This window comes from Equus asinus, chromosome 24 (genome assembly GCF_041296235.1).
Source record: "Equus asinus isolate D_3611 breed Donkey chromosome 24, EquAss-T2T_v2, whole genome shotgun sequence".
Taxonomy (NCBI): domain Eukaryota; kingdom Metazoa; phylum Chordata; class Mammalia; order Perissodactyla; family Equidae; genus Equus; species Equus asinus.
In genome coordinates this window covers 60,660,229-60,680,593 of record NC_091813.1, presented here as the reverse complement: position 1 = coordinate 60,680,593, position 20,365 = coordinate 60,660,229, and the positions used below count along the sequence as shown (strand labels likewise).

The following is a 20,365-nucleotide window of genomic DNA, read 5'->3' as shown; positions in this document are numbered from 1 at the left end:
ATAAGTTCTGTACTTTTCCTAAAGGAAAAGAGATGGATACCACCCTACCAGTTTCTTAGCAATATTTTAATGAGAAATGGGAACATGAATAATTAGGGAGAAAAGAAAGTTTAATTTGTAAGGCTCCTTTCTTTTTAATCTATGAAGCTCTTCAGTTTGTAGGGCTGACAGAGTTTATATTAAGTGAGGGTTTTAAACCAGATTCTAACCTGGTATTTTTCTTGGTATCTAAACTGGTAATTCTATTTTTAATTGTCACAGATACAAATTCAATCTCTCTTCCTCCCCTTTTCTTTTTCTTTTTATGGAAGTTCATTAAGGAAAATATTCTATTACTGCTGGAGAGCCATTGAATAGTGGCTCTTTCCCCATATAGAATGAGCATATTTGCCTAGAGACTCAAGATTCGAACATACAACCCTACACACAGCTTATTTATATTCAATTTATTTCAGCGACCGCAATGCATTTCCTAATAATTTTCAGGAATTTTGAAACATAATTCTTTCAAATTCCTTAGTAATATATAAAAATATATTAATAACATCAACTTTATTAGGTGTACATTACCTACAAAATGTTTGCCTAAAGAATGCCCTATGAAGAAAGAAGATTTTGAATATACTAGTTTCAGAAATTGATAAAAAAATTATTAGTGATTAGGCAGATCTTTATTTTAAAGTTGCATTATTCTTTCCTTTCCTCTGTAAAATAGCAGCTCTCGTAGAAAAATTTTTAAGAAAGGCATTGGAAGGTTCAGGTTTGAGCTTTAATAGGCCAAATGCCATCTGTTTCTACAATTTGTAACATTTTATTATTAACAGCTCTAGAAGAAGGAGGCAGTCTATTTCGGTGGCGAGGACAGATTTCTGTCCATCTGTGCCCGTATTGCAGCATGTCACTTGTGCTTTAGATCTGCATAGCTCTGAGCCAATGTTGATGCCGTGGCAAGGTCAAGAGGTGGAAGAGCCTGTCAGCACATTCTGTCTCTAACACGTTGACAAGGCAAACTGGTGCTTCAAGCTCCGCCCTGAGGCAGCCATTCTGCTGGGCCTTGGAGCTGGGCCTTCCAGACCCTCGTTTCAAAAGAAAATGTTAGCTTTAAACATTTAAAAATATCAGACAAAGAACTTAATCTATTATGTGTCTTTGGTTAATGTCAGGTTCCTTATTAAAGTGGCTCATTTCTCAACATTTAAAAATGTGTCAAGTTCTGTGGTGATTTTTCTTACTTTTTTTCAGTTCCTTAGTGACTACGATGGGGTTGGAATCCATGTGAAATTCTATTTTATTGCAAAATGGCCAAAAACAAGAATGCAGTGGGTTTGGACTGACTTTAAACTTTTAAATGTTACACGTTAATATTAAGCACTTCATTTTTTTTTTTTTTTGAGAGATCTTAATGTCTAGAATCTCTGAATGTGTGCTTTTTTTCTTTTTCCAAAAAGTGCCTATCAGATTGTGGTGGAGGAGTTGCACCCACACCGAACCAGGCGAGAAGCCGGAGCGATGGAATGCTATCAGATTCCCGTGACCTACCAAAATGCCATGAGTGGGGGCGCCCCGTACTACTTCGCTGCGGAACTGCCCCCGGGGAATCTTCCTGAACCTGCCCCATTCACAGTGGGCGACAATAGGACCTATCAGGGCTTTTGGAACCCCCCTTTGGCTCCCCGCAAAGGATACAACATCTATTTCCAGGCAATGAGCAGTGTGGAGAAGGTGAGCTGCTTCCAGGATTTGCTTTTTCATTGCCCTGAGGAAAAACAGCAGTCAAATTTTATAAATCCTCGGTAGCGTTTGTCAGGGGAAAAAAACGCAAAAACAATTGGTGTGTAGGGGGTGTTTCTGTTCCCAGCAGTGTGCACGTTGGGGCCTACTGTAGGGCTGGGGCTCCGTGTCAGTTACACCGCCCGAAATTGCTGTTTCCTAGTAACTGTTTCTACTTGCGCCTCCTTCGGGAAAGTCCACAAGAGCAATTGTGAGTCAAATGATTTGAAAAGGTGGGTGTGCTGCTGCTGTGTGCGACTGCAGCCCCAGTAAGTGTTGGGCATTGTTCTGTCTTCTTTGCTCAGTAGCGACACTCTTCAGAAGATTAAATTTACTGCAGGATAAACAGAATGGGTGTTCCGCAGCAGGCTAATAAACCCTTATAAACTTTTCAGGGGGTACAAGCCAAATAGTAAATAACAAGTAACAATTCTCTGATTACAAAGTAATAGGGCGCCTGTGGTACAGCTGACAGCCTAAACAGAAGGCTGCCTGGAGATGGCGGGTTCCTGGGCTGGTAGAGGAGCCTGTTTTCCGATTCCCCTGGCTGCCCCTCCTTTTCCTATTTTGGACACAGTTGTTTTTGAACACTGCCGCTGATCCCAAATGAATATTGAAGAGGAAAACACAACAGGAAGTTAGAAACTACCAGTGGTTCCATATGTAGGCAAATAACCTGGCCTTTCATGCTTCATGCTGTTCTCTTTCAAAGATTTTTCTTTCCTAAAACTTACTTAATTTAATTTTTTTCAGAGATGAGTAGAAAAAAAATGTTAATAGAAAACTCCCACAATGTAAAAATCTTGTAGAAGCGTGACGCTTTTGTGTACTTGTAGCTATGTAGGAAATTGCTGGGTTTGGGTAATTGAATCCCTGAGGTGGGTACCTGGGACATGATGTGAAATATGTGATATCCGATTGCAACAGTTATATCAGATCTCAGAATAGTTGAATTGGAAGACATAACAATCCATTTGCATTTCTGCAGAGGCCATGAGAACTTAGGGTATTGACTGGCTGCTCTTGAATGAAAACTGTCTCTCTGCTTACCTACATGGTTGGCTTACAGTATTTGCCAACGAAAAATGCCATGGCATCTTCTAAGATGTACTCCAAAGCCAGAGGATGCTCATGGTTGAAAATATTCTTCTCATCTTCTAGTTTATTTCTACATAAGTGGGAGTGTTTAAAGGCAAGTCAGCTACCCACTTCCTACCTACGCATCATTCCGTACCACTGGTGCGATTGGGCTGCTCAAAAAAGAGAAGACTATGGATGTTATTTTTCCAATTTGGGTGTAAACTAGCGTGGTGGTGAAAACTTAGTTCTGTGTTTGGGTATTCGTCTTTAGAGAGGTGAGAGACTCCAAATTAACTTTTGTTACTTGGTCTATGGTATGAGAGGAGTGTTAATGAATGTCTGTTACTTATAAAGGGTTTTCTCTGCCTCTCTTTAAAAGCCTTGATAGAAATTTTCTCTTCTAATTGTTAATGTATCTTCACGTTGTTTAATCAAAGTACAGAGTAGCAACAATATATTTCAGTTATCTTGGCAAATAGTTTCAAAATTGACATGACTCCCAACCAACAGAGGCTGGTAACCCTGATACTGTTAACAGTGATTGCTTTTCAGAAATCAAAATCCTTTTGGGCCTTTATGGGAATAGGAGACAACTCCTGGAGCTTTCTATGAAGGCTTCAGGTCACAATCAAGTAATAGAAGTGCAAACTTTCATTTTTAATTACGAATCCCCCCTCAATGCTTTATTTTGTTCAATTTAAAAATAATAAATGCTTAAGAGAAAATTATAAACTCTAGGTTTATCAATATATAGAACTACTCAAGATGGAGTTACAAATGCATCTTGAAAACAAATAGCCTCTGTTTTGTTCACTGGCTTTAACATATTTTCCGACCTCTCGTGTGTTCGAAGATATAAGCTGAATGAAGGAAGTCCCAGGGGTGTGGGCCCAGAGGTGAGTTCCACCTCCTAGTGCCACCCCAGAACATTTAAGAAAGAAAAGATAAGAAAATAACATAAATTGAAATAATTCTTGATCTTTCCGATTTTGACTTCTGCTTCCTCTATCAATTTGTCTAGCAAGAGGACGAACATAACCACACTAAGAAATATTTAACCCCTAACAACTGAACTACAAAGGAATAAAGAACAGATAAATTATAGTGCAACTGTGATGCAATTTTTTGTTGATCTTTCCTTCTGTCATATGGCTCTGTAGTCATGCTAGGATCCAAGTGAGAGTATGTGATGTTCAGCTTTGGTTTGAGTCTACAAGTATGAGGTGAAAATGAAGTTTATATTTGTGTCTGATTTGTATTAGCTTTGCAAGTACATTTTTCTTTCTGATTATTCAAAAAGTACAACAAATGCACATAGAATGCCCTACCACTTGTTCCAGACAAGATAGCCTATTTCATTAAGAGGTGAAAACAGATTCCTAAATCTTTAGGAAACACGGAAAAAAAATTTCAAATTTTAAAGTTCTTATTTCATGTCTTTTAAAAATCTCCCTGAAAATACATATTTAAAAAAAGCAGTTTCCTTAATTCTGCAGTTCTGTTCTGTATAAACCTACTTTATAACCCCAAGTTGATCTTCATAGCAGTTATAGTTTGTGAAATAGGAAACATTATCTATACACTGACTACTTTCTTTCACTTTTATTCCATCAGGAAACCAAAACCCAGTGTGTACGAATTGCTACAAAAGGTAAGAGGTTTGCTTTTGTTCCAAATTCCATTTGCCCGCTTTCTAAAATGAAAGAGCTTTGTTCCCTGCCTCAGGGCTAATCACATGTGGCACTTCTATTCCAAAGTGTTTGTAGTCGGGCCCCGTTAAACCGCCGGCCAAGTTCTCTTACTCACTTGGGTGTCTAATTTAACACAAAAGGGGGCTGCTTTCCGTCCTCTAGTGCTCGACTGGAGGAATCTTGTTATGAGAATAGGAAGGATTTAGAAAACCTTAGAAGGGTTTATTTCTGCTATTTAGTGTCTGAAAGGTCTTGTGCTACTGATCAACCAATGTATTAGGAAAAGCTCAGCAATATCAGCTCAAACCAGCAAGTTCTTGTTTAAAAACGTGTGTTCCTTTCTGTGGTAGACACTTAAAGATGAAAAGAACCGAGCTAGTCTATGCAGATATAAGAGTAGAGGTGAGGGGACTGGTCCTTCTCCTCATTGGTAGCAGTGCGGTTTGATTGAAGATATTTTACTAATTTTTTGCTTAAACAAATGTGTTTTTTAATCCAGCTGATGCCAAGAAATTAGATCTGTGATGGCTAATGGCCAGGGCAATTCCTGCTGACTTTGCATATTACAGCTTAGTTGCCTAGTTTCTTTAAGGGAAAACATGTTCATCTTTGAATGAGTATTTGAAGTTCAGAGTGGGAGAAAATCTCCTGCATTCACTATGCTTATAATCCTTCATTTAAGAGTTATTTGATTGTGCCAACAAGGGAGAGAGAGCTACTTGGTGTTTTCTAGCAAGAGAAACAAGAAAAAGCTGTCCGCATGCAGACGTGGGGCTCTGCAGAGGGTTGGTGCTCAGGGTCATTTGCTGCCAGAATTAGTATTAGACCCACATTCATGAGCAGTAGTTGATTCATTTGGGATATAAATGAATGGCCATATTCTGTTTGTGCTGGCATCTTTCCTTCCATCATTCTTCTCCATCTAATCACCAATCTGCTCAATTAGGCATTTGTGTTTTACTCTTGATTTGTAAAGGCAATAAAGACAGACTTCCCCAGACTCAGGAGAAGTAATAAAAAAGCTTCACAGGAAAGGAAAAAGAATACACTTTTTCAGTTCAGATACTAAGATTTTTCATGATATTTTAAGAAATAAAGCAATCCTTAATAAAGGGAAAAAAGAAAATATATAGAGATGCACATAATGTATAATCATTTATTTTATTTTAAAAACTTAGCTTATGGATCGAAAGTTAGAGTTGAAATTTTTAGAACATAATGGCAGAAGGCGTTTAGGTATACATCACGTGCTTTTCCAGATTTAAAACAGAGCCAGAAATGTGAAATGGTCTCTCATTAGTTTCCAAGAAGTCCTTCAATATGGTCATGTGGCATTTCTGTAACTGAGAAAACATAGCTATAAATTATTCTAAAATTTTAAATTTTCTTGTTCAGTTAATTGTTTGCATGAACATGAGCTGTTTAAGTGTCATTTTGTTCCCCAGTGCAAATAATATCATGATGACCAATATCATATGGTCTTTATACTGCAAGAGAGCTGAGATTATGGAAATTGAATTTACCGTGTTGCATAGAGTATTTGCCAGAAACTCACAGGTGGTAAGAAAGAGTCTATTTGTGGTAGTTTCTTTGTCTAATAATCTAGCCCTGCTATACTTCTGGATCTCAAGTTGACAGTGTGGTTTAATGAGTCAGATAAAAGGACTCTGGCCCTAGACTATCTGGGTTCAAACCCTGACTTTGCCTCTTACTATTTTTTAGCATTGAACAAATTATTTAACCGCTCACTCCCAAAATAAGAATAACAGAGTACTTACCCCTTACTATCATTGTGAGGATAAATATATATATGAAGGGCTTGAATAGTGCCTAGTATATTGTGACTATTGCATTAGTTAACTGCCTTTTCATCATAATTATTATAATCATTTTGTACCTTACTTCAGAAGGACATAATTTGTGTTATGTGGTTACAAAAGAGATATGTATAAAAACAAAACTGCATTTTCATGATAGAGATTACATGGAGGGAAAGTAAGTTTTTAAATTTTTTTTAATGTTTCTATCCAGATCAAATGTAATTCTTTCTCTGAACATTTAGCGTTTTTCCACATATGAAAAAAAAAACACATTTATTAAGGTAAAATCAACTTATTGCCTAACTATATTTTAAACTAACACCATACAGTATGGTCGGCTTTAGTATAAAATTCTTCAGTGTGAAAATGAAAAGTTTTCTGGCAGGGCATTTTGAAGATACAATGAAAAGTTTTCTGGCAGGGCATTTTGAAGATACAATTAATATTTAAAATGGCATAACCATACTGACTAGGAAGGGGCATGAAGGAACCATATGGGCAAGGAATGGTTCAGTATTTCACAGGTGTATATACAGGTGTATGGATTGTGTGAAATCCATTAAACTGTATACTTAAAATGTATGCACTATGCTGATTTACAGCACTGAAAATTCTTGTGAAAGAATTGAATGTGAAAGGATTTAAAAGCCAAGAACAATTAGCATACAGACTAGAATAGCATGATCACTTTGAAAATTTTTAACATGTAAGAATTGTTCTAGAAGCTTTCCTGGGTAATAGATTGTTTCCTGCCTTCTGAAACTCATACCTGATGGCAGCCAACACATAAAGAGGATATAGACATTGGCTTGACTGTTAAAAAAAGATATGAAGTAAATAATTTCATAATGTCTAAAATAAATAGTGATGTGAATATATATTATGAGACGAGTAAAGGGGTTTGGGAGTTATATTCATTGCAGTTGAGATCAGTGGTGCTCCTCTCTGCCTTGTATTTAGGTAAGAAGTCATTAAGAAGATGTGCGTCAGGAATGGAGTGGAAGGGTTTATCGAAATTATATTGGAAATCATGAAAGTCATTCCATTTATAAAAAAGCATATATCCAAAACCAGAATTGTTGTAACCACAAGAAGAGGAATTTAGTTAGCTGTATCTTTGAAAAGCAGAAAGGAGAATAAGTCTTAGGAAAAGTTCCTGTGATACATCAGGAAAAAGGGGCAACACTGGAAGGTTACTTAGACAGTGAGGTGGGAGCTGTGCAACTTGCACGCTCAGCGTGTTTAGGCACAAGTCTCTCTAACCTCCAGTGAAAGAATACTGTTTTAGCTTGTTTGATATTGGTTTGCTCTCTGTCTTTTTACATGTAATTTGTAATACTGCCCTATATTGGTATACACACACAATTATTTTTAAATTGGTAGCTAAGAATCTTGTGCCATGGTATCATAAAGAATTTATACTGCAATAGCTTTATTTTTTCTTAAGGAAATTATTTCAATGAGTAATATTTCTATAGTTAGATTTAAACATTAATGATTCATGTAAATATTATATAAATTATAACAAAATTTACTCAAAGGATTTTCAAAAGTACTTCTCTGTAAATATGCTTTATCCATATTAAACTAACAAGAGATGCATTTCAATTGAATTTTATTTTGTCCAATAATATTTAGCATATTATGCCATTTAAAATTTTCTCAATGGATAATCATTTATGGAACCATGTACTCATTTACAGAAAATAACTCTTAAGCAAGCAAGCATTGATAAGAAATCAAGATATTGAATAATTCCTTGCAATAAGACTAAGAAATCAGACCAATAGTATGTGCAATTGAAAGTATTATAATCTGTTTATATTAAGTAGCTCACTTTTTTTTTTTTGGAGGAAGTAGTTAGCCCTGAGCTAACTACTGCCAATCCTCCTCTTTTTGCTGAGGAAGACTAGCCCTGAGCTAACATCCATGCCCATTTTCCTCTACCTTATACGTGGGACGCCTACCACAGCATGGCTTTTGCCAAGCGGTGCCATGTCCGCACCCGGGATCCAAACCGGCGAACCCCAGGCCACCAAGAAGCTGAACGTGCGCACTTAACCACTGCGTCACTGGGCCGGCCCCAAGTAGCTTACATTTTGACAATATTTTTGTCATTCTAACGGGTATAAGGTGATATCTTAGTGTAGTTTTGATTTGCATTTCCCTGATGATCAGCGATGATGAGCATCTTTTCATGTGCCTATTGGCCATCAGTATATCTTCTTTGGGAAATGTCTGTTCATGTCTCCAGCCCATTTTTTGATTGGGTTGTTTGATGTTTTGTTGTTGAGTCATGAGAGTTCTTTATATATTATGGATATTAAGCCTTTGTCAGATATATGACTTGCAAATATTTTTTCCCAGTTAGTGGGTTGTTTTTTTGTTTCAATCCTGTTTTCATTTGCCTTGAAGAAGCTCTTTAATCTGATGAAGTCCCATTTGCTTATTCTTTCTATTGTTTCCCTTCTCTGAGAAGGCATGGTGTCCGAAAAGATCCTTTTAATACTGATGTCAAAGAGTGTACTGCCTACGTTTTCTTCCAGAAGCCTATGGTTTCAGGTCTCACCTTTAGGTCTTTGATCCATTTTGAGTTTATTTTGGTGAATGGTGAGAAAGAATGGTCAATTTTCCTTCTTTTACATGTGGCTTTCCAGTTTTCCCAGCACCATTTGTTGAAAAGACTTTCTTTTCTCCATTGTATGCCCTCAGCTCCTTTGTCAAAGATAAGCTGTCCACAGATGTGTGGTTTTATTTCTGGGCTTTCAATTCTGTTCCATTGATCTGTGCACCTGTTTTTGTACCAGTACCATGCTGTTTTGATTACTGTAGCTTTGTAGTATGTTTTGAAGTCAGGGATTGTGATGCCTCCGTTTTGTTCTTTTTTCTCAGGATTGCTTTAGCAATTCGGGGTCTTTTGTTGCCCCATATGAATTTTAGGATTCTTTGTTCTAATTCTGTAAAGAATGTCATTGGGATTCTGATTGGGATGGCGCTGAATCCGTAGATTGCTTTAGGTAGAACAGACATTTTAACTATGTTTATTCTTCCAATCCATGTACATGGAATGTCTTTCCATCTCCTTATGTCATCATCCAATTCTCTCAGAAAGGCCTTGTAATTTTCATTATATAGGTCCTTCACTTCCTTAGTTAAATTTACCCCAAGGTATTTTATTCTTTTTGTTGCGATTGTGAATGGTATTGTATTCTTGAGTTCTTTTTCTGTTGGTTCATTACTGGAGTATAGAAATGCTACTGATTTATGCAAATTGATTTTATACCCTGCAACTTTGCTGTAGTTGTTGATTACTTCTAACAGTTTTCCAATGGATTCTTTGGGGTTTTCTATATATAAGATCATGTCGTCTGCAAACAGTGAGAGTTTCACTTCTTCCCTTCCTGTTTGGATTCCTTTTATTCCTTTTTCATCCGGCCCCGACATTTTTAAAATAGGGAATCTCTTTTTGGTGTCAGTCTAGAACATTAGAAACACATTTGCTGCCTTGGCATAGGTACTTTGGTGGGATTTATTCTCCCTGGGCTCCAGAGAGAGCCGGAAAGGAGGAACCCAGATGGTTCTCCTAGAAGCCATGGAAAGGAGGGAAGTCCACTATCTAAGGCATGCATAGCTGCATTCCCCCGTTTATTTAATATCAGTTTATTTATTCTTTTGATACCTGAAGTTGATGTGTGATTGCAAAAGATGCCTGTAAACTGGGTTTAATTCTTTATTTTATTTATCCCCATTCCAGGGAATGGTCTAAGTCAGATTGTTATTAGTTAAGCCTATTATTTATTTTGAACAGTGATGATATAAGTCCTTCCCAAATGCCTCAAAATTATCTTGACTTCAGTGCTAACATGAATTTTAAACATTCATTCCAATATTAAGAAAAATTCTCTTGTCATAAAAGAGTTGATGTATGTGGAAGATTTTATCCAAAATATATGATAAAACATGCTGACACTATTCTTTCTTTGCTCTTGCTGTCTATTCCCTAATTACTGGATAAAGAGTAGGGGTTTTTTATAACGTTTTCTTCATAACCTTAGTTTTGTCTCATGCTGCTTCTGTCAAGTCTTTCATTGGTGCCCTTTTCTCTGAGTGTGCAGATGGATCTAGTGCCTTTTCAAGTGATCAGACATTCAAAAATAAACATGAAAAGAAAAAGAACACTTAGTCTGTCAAGAAGTTACAGTGAAACCATGGAAGCTCCGTTTGGTTGCACCATGTGCATAGAAGCTACTTGACTGAATTCATTCTCACCGTATTTACCGCAGATGAACTTGAACTTGAGTCCAACTCAACAATCCAACAATCCCGGCTCTTGAATTGCAACTTTTTTTTTAATTGGCTTTTCTTTCTTTAAAGATTGGCACCTGAACTAACATCTGATGCCAGTCTTCTTTTTTCTTCTTTTTCTTCTTCCAGAGCCCCCCAGCACGTAGTTGTATATTCTTGTGGTAGGTCCTTCTAGTTCTTCTATGTGGGACCCACCTCAGCATGGCCTGATGAGTGGTGCTAGGTAAGCGCCCAGGATCCGAAACAGGGAACCCCTGGGCCACCAAAGTGGAGCGCATGAGCTTAACCACTCGGCCACAGAGCCAGCCCCGACTTGTACTATTGTGCTTTATCCATTACAGAGCTGACAATGTGGTGGAGAGTGGTTTGAAAGCTGGGGTGAGGTCTAAAGAAAAAAATATATTTCCTTGGGTTTCAGGGTCTAGAATTCTAACCTTAATTTCTTAAATTGCACTGAGATACTTTATATTTTGCCAGCTACATGTTGAAGGAAATGGTAAAGCATGAAGAAAAGATTTCCTGATTGTTCTATACCCCTTTTTTAAGCTGGTGGAAACCAGCATCAACTATGATAGTTTAGGCCATTAAGAAACTCTGGGCAGAGGTGTGACTTGGTCCCAGGATGGGGTTAGCTTTGAGGAAGCTGTTAGCCCTTCTGAAAAATTGTAATCAGTGAGAATAACAATCTTGCTTTTCCTCTGAATGCCTAAGCACTCTTGCTGGTCTTCACACATCTTCCTCCTGCTAGGGAATGCGTGTGCATCGTTCTTCCTGCCTATTGGATCTATGCATTAGTTTTCAAAAATTGATCTGATTTGGAGTTTCATTTTTCTTGAACTCATAAGGGAGGAAACTCCAGAGAAGTATATTAGTAATAGAGTAATAGAGTAGAGCCTGAGGGAAATGAAAGCATATCTAAGTGAAACCAAGCTGAGAACAAGTACAATTTTAATGAAGCTTAAATCAGTGGTTCGTGGCTTGGAGCTAACCTCTGTTAGGCACCACTATTTCCTGATGCTTTGTCAAAGGCCTTATTGTTGTAAATTCTTTTTTTAAATATAGAGAAAGCTACTAAGAGATTAACAGCTAGTAGATTTTTTCAACCTGTTTGCAAAACTATCTCTTTGATTTTGAAAAAGAGTAGAATAAAAAGGTAATATTTCTACAATGGATTCAAAGGCTAATGATTGTTGAAATTCTTTATTAGTCAGAAATTTCTTAGGATGAAAAACTGTCTGGATGGACTTTACGAGGAAGGGGTGACAATCTGCTTGTATTCCATAAGTCCATGCCTGATATTTAATATAAATGCAGTCAGTCTCTTTGGGATGAATGAATGAATGAATGAATGAATAATGACTATTGCTATCCAGAATTATTCCACTCTTCAATGCCCTGAACGTATATCAGTTGTCTTTTTTTCACTACATTTTTACCTTATTCACATAATTTAGAAATAATTTTAAGTGCTTATTTTCTTTTTAATCTTCCATAGAAAAAAAAAATGAGTAAAAATCTTGCCGTCTTAGTGTTCCAGTCAGCTTTTGCTTTCCTTCCATCTAAACTGTAGTACACTCTTAGAATGGACAAAATGAAGAAGACAAGTTTTGCCTGAAATATTAATTTCAGTATTTCTTATATAAATATTCACCTTTTTTTCTGCATGAGGAGAATAAGCTTAAAAAGTAGTTAAATTTTTACTCTCCCCTCTACTGGGTAGGGTACTTACATTACTGTGTAATCGTTTGTAAGGAGCAAATGATACATAAGCCCTTAACTTTGAGAAGCGTATGGTCTGATTCATGACACATATAAAGACCTGAGAAAAATTAAAGACTAGAAAAAATACCATAAAATTTGTGTATGTAATGTAAGTATGTATATTAGATAAATATTCTACTAAAGTAATGGGAGTTTGCAAAATCAGTAAAGTTACTTATGGGAAATTTCTGGCAAGTGGTGAATTCTTTGTCTAAGAAGCCAATTGAACTTTACTTGTTATATTCATTATTTTATTATCACTTTAAGCAATTATTGTATATGTTACAAAGATATTACTAGTTTATTTTGCATACATTTTAGGGATTTCAAGAGCATTTACTCTACTTTTGTAATAAACTGTTTTTAAAATTGAAGATAACTAACATATACAAACCGGTTATACACAGATCTCTTACAAATATCTTTCCTTAAGTTTTGCTTATTTGTTTCTATGTTTCTGAAAAGATGTAAAAATAAACCTTCTCCTTTTACCTCTGTTTTTAAGTGTATCTTGATATTGCAAAGTGAGTTGCTATTGAAAATGTGCAACCAAAAGAACATTAAAATAAATAGGTTCCTCAAATACTGCAGGTACCTCTCATAACCCCTGATTTCAAATCTACCCTTGAACATCTCTCCTGTTTTCACTGATTGGCTTTATAATAAGTGATGCAAATGGTATTGGTAATAAGTAAATTTGAACTTACGAACTTATATCAATAAAATACTAATGTTCCATTTAGTATTTCTTTTACAAAAATGATTTTTATGCTAAAAGTTTAGAACCCCTGACTTAAGTCGTGCCCTCATTTTATGAATGAGAAAACTGGTGTTCGTTGATGATTCAGTTTTTTCCAAAGTAGAATAAACTGTTGAAAAGTGTAGAACTAGAAACCAGTTCTCTGTGCTTTTTTCAAAATACCACATTTATTCCAAACTGCCTGTCTGGAATCACCAGTTTAAATACTGATATATGTTCAGTCTTCATCTTCATGTCAACCAAGGCTGTATGATTACCAGAGGTCCACTATAGTCATCATTTCTCTAATGTGATTAAAGACTGTTCCAGAGATTTTTACTTGATAGGTGAGGAGATTTCCAAGCAAGTGCTGAAGGTGCAGAAGTTGTAAAAGCACACCCCCTTGTGTGTATGTGTATACATATTTATATACACATGCGTATGTATGTGTAGAGACAAATAGACACATTGACACATACATAGAATTAGATACGTATATAACGTGTTGATATTATTGTTATCTTTATACAGTGGCAATACAGATTCCCTAATTTAATCCTTTGATTTTGAAGAAGGCAAATGCTAGATTACAGAAAACTTGAAGTATTTTTTATCCTTAGCAATTAAAAACAGGTCTTTAGAGTGAATCCCCACATCAAAAGATTATATTCGTTTTATTGCAATATTATAGTACCATGAGCTCTGCCTCTCTTTTTTCTATATTTATCCTATTGTAGGGAAGAAAAGATTAAAATCCAGTTTGGCCTCATTGAAACACATTTGCAGAGTGTTAGAGAGCATTGGTTTATGATTATTGCTCCATAATAGACAAAGTAGTCTTTATCCCCTGTCAGTTTAGTGTCTGAAATTATGCATTCTATTCAGTTTTTAATGAAATATGGATTACTTTAAAGATTATCTCTCTGATTTAATAAATGGCATTAGAGTACAAAGTTAATTGGATCTTTCTGGAATGAGCAGCGACCGCTATGTGTGATTGACAGAAGGCAAAGATAGTAAATGACATTTAATTTATGTTTAAAACTTTTAGATTAGTATTTTTTGTGATCAGTTTTCTCAAGTAAATTATGTAATCCCTATTACACTTATAAAAATCCTGGAGAAATTCTAATTTGTCTTAAAATAAAAATTCCTCAGATTGTCTGAAAATGAGATATAAAAAATGCCACATACGTGAGCACATAGATAGATTAGTGTGTTTTTATTGTAAAAGCAGAAAGTGAATGTTATCACCGAAACATCTAAGTAAATCTCAATTTGTCACCTTCTGTTTTTGACGCGTATCTTGACTGAGCTTCAAAATTTGGAATCTTGTTCACTTCTTACATTTTCTATTCTTTATTCAAGAGCTCCTGCTGAATTTATTGGTAAAGAGATTACAATTTCTGCTTCATTGTTTAAGGAAATGCAGAAATTTGTTTGCAAATATGATGGTGGAGGTAAAAGTGATCCCTGCCACATTTTATATATCTCTCGTAATAGCAGGAAGAAGTTCACAGTTTGACTATCACTGACCCTTAAATAAATAAACAAATTGTCCCTTTAGAACAATGCTACTCTTCCTGATAGATGTCTGTGTGTGCAGGTGTGCCTTCCATATTGCAAATTCAGAAAGACGATGTTTTAATTGCTGGCTGCTGCTGTTATTTACAACACCTGGCTTTGCATCTGTGCCTCTTAAAACCCCAGTCTTTGCCATTGAGGAAACGCCGATTTTTGTATACCTCCTGCTTTCTTGGTCTATTTGCTACTCTTATCTCCCAGATGAAAATCCAACTGGGCTATGCTTTTGAGGTAGGGTTTCACTGTACTGGTAAAACTTTCCTCCGCTCACTCTGATAAGCATCATCTCGGTTCTGACTCCTTTATCACAAGCTGCTTTGTATTGGCCAGCGATTATTTTTCTGACAAGTTCAGCCACTAGGGGAGATAGTTTGACGAAACGTGGTTCATTATAGGTGGTCTAACAGTGTTCTAAAGACTAGAGCAAATAAGAAAATTTTGAGGGAGAGGTAAGGAAGAAAGAAAATTAAAGATTCTAAAAAGTATGGAGCTCAGACATCACCTCATGTAGTTCAGGCTTTTCTCTCAGCTTTCCTGCCACATCATTTCTCAGAAGTGATACTAGTGACAACTATTTTATTAGTGTGTAATTTATTTTTTAAATTTGCATTTCACATCATCATGGTGAACAGCGTCATCCCTTGAATGCATCTTTGTCCATTGCTTCATTTCCTATAACTAACTCTTCCACTGGCTGCTAAAGAGTGGGAGTTTGGTCATCCACTCGGAGTAGATTTAATGTGTGCTTACTCTCTGTCAGGCACTAAGCCAGATATTGAGCTCCAACGAAGATAGTTGTGGGATGGAGGATGTGACACCTATATGCAGTTATTATGCAGAGCAGGTTTGGGGCAAAAACAATGATTGGCCACATCTGTCTTAAATTATGGGTTCTCATCTTCCACATGGAGATTCCTCAACTCTGCAAGATCTTTTCTTGAAATAGTATGCTTCCCTTTTCATTTTAGTAAACTATTTCTAGTCTGTGTTATATATTTGCTATAATTTATAATAATCTCCGTTAAACAAATATATTCTTGTCTGAAAACTACGTAGACAAAACAGATCTTATAAAACAGATTTTATAAAACAAATCAGCAATCTAATGTTGTACTGTAGAGTCAAAGTTTTATGTATTTACCTAATGTGGGGGTGGGTTCTCTTGCCGACTTATTTATGATTGGGGAAGCATATCTATATTTCTGTTTCTACCTAGAGATTGAAACATATGCAGATTTTTATATTACTATCATCCTGAAATGGTGATCTGAAGCTTGCTTTTTTTTTAACCTAAAATGTCTTGGACTTATTTTTAAGTTATAAAATACAGATATTCCATTGTGTGAATGTGTGTTCAATCCTTCCTCTATTGATAGACATTTGCATTGTTCAAATGTCTTGCTATTACATGCAGTAATGGAGTAAACATTCTTAGCTTCACATTGTTATAGGATAAATTCCTAAAAGAAATATGTCTACGTCATATGACATGTATATATTTTAAAATAATTACAGTCAAATTACACTCAAATAGAATTATACAAATGTACATTTCAAACAATCTATTAGAATGCTTGTTTCTCCATACCCTTACCACTAGTAATTGACACCAGTCTTTTAAGATTTTGCTTATCTAATGGGCAAATACGGTTAACATTTTATGTTTTATTGTTAAATGATTTACAGAATGATAACACTGATTGTTGTTTTAAAACTGTCCCATAAAGAATGGAGAATCACATGAACACAGCTAATTATTCAGTTTATGTGGTGCATTTTGTTTCAAGTTGATGAATGAAAAACATTAACAAACATTCCCAGCTCTTTTATCGAAGGCCACTGCTAAGGGAAAGCATGGAAATAGTTTATTTTGCTTTGCAGTGTGTTTAAATGCATGGGGGTTCTGTCACATTTCTTGAGCTGCAGTAGATTCTGAATCATTTTGGTTTATGATCTGCTTTTATTAATTACCACCAGTCTCTGATTTCAGAATTCTTTAGACATTCTTACATTGAGTGTGGCAGCATCGCTAGATGTTATAAAACTACTTTTTATTCATTGAAAACAAACTAAATGCATCAAAAAATAATCAGTGTGGAAGAAAGCATGAGTAGCCACAGGAATAAGTTGGGATTCGTTAGGTGAGCCAGTTGGCAGAGGCAAATGTAGAGAGTATTTCTAAATTCATTGGTAAGAGAACCTTTTTTTAAAAATCCAGTTTAAAGTAGCCATTTGAAAAATTAACATAATACTTTGCAGAATGACAAGATAAATATCATAACAACCATAAAAAATACATAAAGTAAATTAGTATTTTAAATTTCTTCTGGAAAAAAAAATAGTTACATCTCTTCTAAGATATATAACCAAGTTGAAAAAAAAAGTTAGAAAAATATGCACATTGCCAGTTAAGTTCAGTGTGACTTCTGTTTACCAGATGTTTTGATGGAAGTCTTTTTCAGTGTTCAACATAATGATGTCTGTGAAACATTGCTGTGAAACATCTAAGCTATGTATCCTGTTTGTTGATAAAGAACATATGGTTTTGGGAATCAGTGTTAAAACCACATGGAAATTTTTTTTTGAAGCAAAAATTTCAATTTTCCTCTAAATATAATAATTATTTTAAAAATCTTAAAGAATAAAGTCAAGTTTCACCTTAACATATATGGTGTCTCAAGTAATATATTGCAGAGAAAATAGAATACATCACACTGCTAAACTATGGAATACTTCTTTTTTAGTTTCAGATGAATTCAGTTTTAGAATTGACCAAATAATCAGTGATGTGCTCATCCCCCTAGTCCTTTGTCATGATCACAAAATATTTATTTATCAAAATGATGCTGAAATGATTTTGGCAGATACCCTAAACATGACTGACTTCTCTCCATTTTTCTTTATCTAAATAAAGACTTGATTGAAATAAACATGTAGTAAAATCCTACTTATGCTAGACTTACTTCCTGAATATTTTAGGGTTATATGAATCATAAAATCTAAATTTGAGTTTCTAGATATTATTTTAAGTTATACATTCTTAAGCCTTGGTAGGCAAATGATCCGGGAGGCTGAGAACTCTGGAGCTTCAATTGGGTAACTCTCTCAGAGGACTGCCTTGCCCCACATTTGCATCGTGCTTTTATTTGGATCCTTTAACAGGAAGAGTTGCTCTTCATGCAGGGTATCAGAAAATGACCTAAATTAGCTTTTCTGCAGGAAGGAGAGGGACCTCAGGATAGGAGACTCCAGTTTCAAATTTCCTCCGAGATGTAAATTAATTCAGTTTTTATCTGGGATGACTTAAATGACTTGGTATATAATGTCTCTTGTTTCTCCCAAAAAGGATCCAGTGATCAAATATACAGGACTGCTTACTGAGAAGAGGCAGAGGATCTGATTGGTCCTGAATAAAAGGGTGGGTGTAGGTGGTGGCACTGTTAACCAGACTCGCTTCCAACCACAATGAAAAGAATGAGTTAGGGAGGAGACTGAAAGAAATCAAGTCGTTTACTTACCAAAAAATCAGGGATCATTGGTAGACCTTTTCAAGGAACTGTTATAATTTTGTGATGTATCTATTTTTTGCTGTTTGGTTCATTCTTTACTTCCCATATTTATTTCAATATCTTCTTTTATTGAGTACTTGTCATGCTGTGTATTAAGTATAAAGAGTCTCAAGAGAACAAAAATGACTAAGATGTGTATTGACCTCTAGGCACTCTTTCTCTACAATCCTTTTCTTGCCATATTCCATTGATGAAGGTTATCTTCTCTCTTTTGTTTATGGCTAATAACTATTAATTCCCCTCTGAAATCTTTTTTAAGTAATTATTTCTTACCTAGAAGGTTAGTGTTCTCTATACAACTATGTTGCTAGCAACCACCCATAAGATGGTTTAGTTATCCCAAAGATTAAGTATTGGTCTCCAAAGATCTCTCAGATTTAACTGCTCCCAAGGACATGTGTGTCCACAACAGGAGAGAAGATCTTGTAAAACTCAGGGGCTTTGCTGGACTCGGACTCCTGGAGCCGTGGTTGCCTGTGCCTCTCCTTGCTCACACCTTGAGGCATGTTTATGAAATGGATTCTCCCCAACCCTACCGGTCCCCAATAGAACCGCTATTTTGTAAGACCTTCTTCACTCTCATGAAACAAAATCCATTCAGTGTCCCAGTGTACATAATTTCAAAGAGTAATCTGTAAAATTCCAGAACGTTAGTACAAAGAAAAGCTAAAGGAAATCACATGAAATGTACTTCATTACCTAAACGATGGGATACAGCCACACTAGAGGGTTTCAGGAGTGCCCCCAAGTCTGCTGCTAGTCTTAGAATCATGGAATGCAACAGCTCTTACTGCGGTCTCCCCTGCCTTCCTCCCACTGAGTATTATAGAGCCTTAGTCACTGGGAGACCTGTATGTCCCTACACATTTTCTAGATGCCTCCAGAAGTCACCGTCTGCCCTATTGAGAGTCACTGTTCTAGAGCTGACCCTTCAGTACCAGTGCTTATTTTTGACATCTGTCTCCATTCGGTTGCTCTGAGGAAGGTTTTGCTATGGAGCTTTCATGAGCGCAATCTCAAAATATTTCCTTTTTTCCTAGTCCCCAAAATAGAACCCAGACCTGCCACATTTGGGCATGATATTATTTAGTGAGTTTATCTTCAAGTGGCAGATCATACGGTGAAATTGCTTGTATTGTATCATTACCATATTGCCGTCATGTGTCCAGATGATATTGGCAGAGACCACTCACTGAAGGATTTGGTAATGTTTCATAAAAAGGGAATTAATATAATCATTTTTAATAGGTAATGCCCTTTGGAAGGACAGCATTTTAAGTGACAGGAAACGAGAACTCCATGAATTTTCTTGAACCAGCACAAACAACATGAAATAAGTAGTTTCAAAATCTTTGTGTCTATTTCACTTGCATCGTTTTCCTTGCTAACATGTCTTGTTCACATAGCTCACGTAGCTATGAAACACAGTATTATTTCAGATATGTGCTTCTTTAACAAATTTTCGCTGTATACCACTTTGCCTTAAACATTTCACTCAGTTCATCCACAGGTATTTATTAAAGACTTATATACTTTACATAGCTCCAGTTCGCGTCTCAGCCATCAAGTCTTGCTCATCTGCTTCTGATTTCCCAGGCCTTTTTCTTCATGCTAAAGATAAGACAAAAATAGTATCCAACACAACTACTCCATTCTCCAAAGAGGAATTGTAAAATACAAAACTTTCAGTTTTAAATGCTAAAACTGTTGATGTTTAAAAATGTTAAAACATTTTGATGGTCTATTTTAAAATCCATGGGGACTGTAGGTTTCCCAAAATTCAGGACCCTCTTTCTTTTCATTTGTATCAGGCTCTGCATCACCTCCTTTACTTTACGATACCGTGAATCATTAATATTTTTGTACTAACTACATGAATAAATGAATATAACTTGTTATATAACAAGTTGTTTTATATATATCAACTTTATAAGGATTTAACAAGGAAATATATTTCTTTTATTTTTTTTTAAAGCTTGGCACCTGGGCTAACAACTGCTGCCAATCTTCTTTTTCGTTTTTTTCCTGCTTTTTCTCCCCAAATCC

The 20,365-nt window shown here is 35.8% G+C and overlaps 1 protein-coding gene across 11 annotated transcripts in view; it reads left to right on the top strand.

Annotated features, from left to right (window-relative positions):
* Positions 1-20,365, top strand: part of PTPRK (protein tyrosine phosphatase receptor type K) — a 514,767-nt gene that overhangs the window by 424,967 nt on the left and 69,435 nt on the right. For all 11 annotated transcript variants that reach the window (XM_070496694.1, XM_044753877.2, XM_044753876.2 and 8 more), the window contains exons 12-13: positions 1,449-1,722; positions 4,465-4,501. In XM_070496694.1, coding sequence (XP_070352795.1) covers positions 1,449-1,722; positions 4,465-4,501 — 311 coding nt within the window. The remainder of the gene's footprint in view (positions 1-1,448; positions 1,723-4,464; positions 4,502-20,365) is intronic.